At 42.1% G+C, this 2,889-nt stretch overlaps 1 protein-coding gene across 1 annotated transcript; it reads right to left on the reverse strand.

Moving 5' to 3' along the window:
• Positions 1-1,381: 1,381 nt before the first annotated feature.
• On the reverse strand, positions 1,382-2,288 carry LOC101616145 (mitochondrial carrier homolog 2-like). Its single transcript, XM_045150612.1, has one exon. The coding sequence runs from the start codon at positions 1,989-1,991 to the stop codon at positions 1,482-1,484; it is 510 nt and encodes a 169-aa protein (XP_045006547.1). The 5' UTR covers positions 1,992-2,288; the 3' UTR covers positions 1,382-1,481.
• Between the last annotated feature and the right edge of the window lie 601 nt (positions 2,289-2,889).

A 2,889-nucleotide genomic window follows, 5' to 3' on the forward strand; every position in this document is an offset into this window, starting at 1 on the left:
ATGGTTGGTTATCAGTTTATGGGAGCCAGGGGCAGAATGAGGTAGCTTTATTCATGTGTCCCCCATAAACTTAGGTGTTCTGGATGCTAGATTTCCAGCTGATGGAGATTTGGGAATTAATGTCTCATGGAGGGAACATATTGTTGGGGTGGGCTTATGGGTGTTATAGCCAGTTTCACCATGCTAGTGTTTGGCACATTTTCCTGTTGCTAGTGTCCACCTTTTGTTGGCCAAGGGGTGAAATCCACCCTCTGCTCATACCATTGTTTTCCTTGCCATCATGGAACTTCCCCCTTGAGCCTATAAATCAAAATAAACCTCTTTTTCCCACAAGCTGCTCTTGGTTGGGTGATTTCTATTAGCAATGTGAACCTGACTGCAACAAGGTCCTTATCAGAGCCTAGCAGTCTCCTTCCAGCTGAGCAAACAGGCCCCCTTGCCATCAGAAGTCTCATATAGTCAAGTATAAAAAGGTAATAATCACTGAAGGCACTTCAAGAGTAAAACACAGCTTCCTCTTAAATTAAATAAGATTCCCCACATTGCAATGGGCAGACCACAGTGCAAAAGGAGTAACATGAAAAATCAAATGGAAGTAAATCCAACAAGGTTGTCCAGACCCATAATGGAAGTCTCTAATCAAAACATAGTATAGACATGAGGATCAGAACCTCAAAATGAAAATACAAGCTATGTGACCATGGACAAGCAATTAGCAGAACTTGTAGAAAATCAACAAAGGTCCATCAATGTATGAATGCTGTCCTTGCTAGATTAGATCTAATGGGAAAAAAAGAGGAGTCTCCCAAATACACTTAAATGATCTGAAGGAGCAAAAAAAAAGAGGACCTCAATAATCAGCTAGCTAATGAAGACATAAGTAAATGAACGGATGAATTCCAAGAAGCATTAAGAAAATCAGAAAATGTTGTGGAAAGGGAACTTGACAGAGAGTTCGATACGATATATAAAAAGGCAATATTGAACAAGTCAAAACCTCTATAGAAGCTCTGAGACATAGAGTCAGTAATGTGGAAGACAGAACCTTAGAATTAGAAGACAAGACAGAAGAAACAGTTTTTGAGTCCAAATATTAGAATAAGTTCAAAAATGCCTGGGCTGGAGGGATGGCTTAGCGATTAAGGTGTTTGCCTGCAAAGCCAAAGGACCCAAGTTTGATTCCCCAGGACTCACATTAGCCAGATGCACAAGGGGGCACATGTGTCTGGAGTTTGTTTGCAGTGGCTGGAGGCCCTGGCACACCCATTCTCCCATTCTCTCTCTCTCTCTCTCAAATAAATAATTAAAAATAAAAATATTTTTTAAATTCTTTTTTTTTTCTTTTTCCCAAGATTAAATGATTATTAAAAGCACATGCCACACTGTATAGAAATCAACATTCTCTCCCATAATTCTATGCATCTGGGATTCTAGAAATGTCACTGTCCCTGCCCCCACATCTTCAAATTAACATTCTCAGGTCACAACAATAAGTCTTCCCAAAGGGAACCTTCTGGAAAAGCAAGGTATTTGCTTGGCTCATATTTCCCTTTTTGTAGAATGCACCAACAATCTATCCAGGAAGTATATATTGGGGAGTAAGGAGGGGATCCCCCAGCAAGCCCACAGTCGTTCACAGCCATAAGATTAGATACAAGCACAAAGGTATATGTCAACATACTGGCAAAAAATCCTGTAACAGCTTGGGAGTAACTTCTCATTTCATTCATGGTGGAAACCCCACTGTCCAGTGCATAGGTATTGATGAGGTAGGCCAGTGAGTTACAGAGCCACAAAGAAATGATGTCACCTAGGAGGTGAGGGATTAGCCCTGCAAAAAATCCTAGGATGCCTTCTTCCTGGTAGATGGTCACTATAGAGTCACAAAGTCCACAGTGCTTAGATTCTCTGCCAATGAATTGTACCATTGATCTCAGAATGATCACGTTGAAGGGATGTGTGATAAGGGTAGCAGCAGAATGAGCAATCATCTCTCAAGTTGTCTCTTTGATAACTTGGTCAAAGGAACATGAGCCTTCTTTTTGTCCATTTCCATGTCCTGACTCCTCAGGTTTGTCACACTCCTGGTAATACTGTAAAACTTTACCATGGACCAAAGTTCCAAGGACTCCTAAGCACAGTCTTGGAGTTAAGCCTGTGAACAATCCACACCTCCCATCGATGCTTGCAATGTGCTGAGCATAACAAAAGAGACCAGGAAGCTGACACACTTGCCGCCCCAAAATATTTGGTCCTATTGTTGGAGGAAGAGGCTCTTACCCCACATGAGCGGCTGGGACAGGATGGTGAGACCCGAGCCCAGGAGCACCTGACTTGCTGCGTCCACCATGATGGCACCCGCGGACGGATGGACGGGCGGACGGACGGACGGAGCCACCAAGCAACAGAGCCAGTTCCAGGTCATGTGCTGGGCCGCCGGCTACACTCTATTTTTAAAATTCTTATGAACAGAACATGAGGGAATTGTGGGATACCTTTAAATGTCCCAACATTCAGATCATGGGTATACCAGAAAAGGAAGAAATTCAGACCAAAGGCATGGAGAACTTATTCAACAAAATTATTGAAGAAAACTTTCTTTCCCTCTCAAAAGAGAGTCCCACAAAGATACAAGAAGCTAACAGAACTCCATATGCACTGCACCAAAGGAGAAATTCACCAAGACATATTACCATTAAGACTCTAAATATTGATAACAAAGAGAAGGTCTAAAAGTAGCTAGAGAGAAACAACACATTCCATACAAGGGTAATTCCATCAGAATTACTTCAGACTTCTCAATGGAAACCCTGAAAACCAGAAGGGCCTAGAATGGAACACTGAAAGTCTAAGAACCTATGTCTTCCAACCTAAACTACTCTACCCAGC

This window comes from Jaculus jaculus, chromosome 5 (assembly GCF_020740685.1).
Source record: "Jaculus jaculus isolate mJacJac1 chromosome 5, mJacJac1.mat.Y.cur, whole genome shotgun sequence".
Lineage (NCBI taxonomy): Eukaryota > Metazoa > Chordata > Mammalia > Rodentia > Dipodidae > Jaculus > Jaculus jaculus.

What these genes read in the sequence shown, in the direction of transcription:
- LOC101616145 (XM_045150612.1), bottom strand. Translation starts at nt 1,991, where the DNA reads ATGATTGCTCATTCTGCTGCTACCCTTATCACACATCCCTTCAACGTG.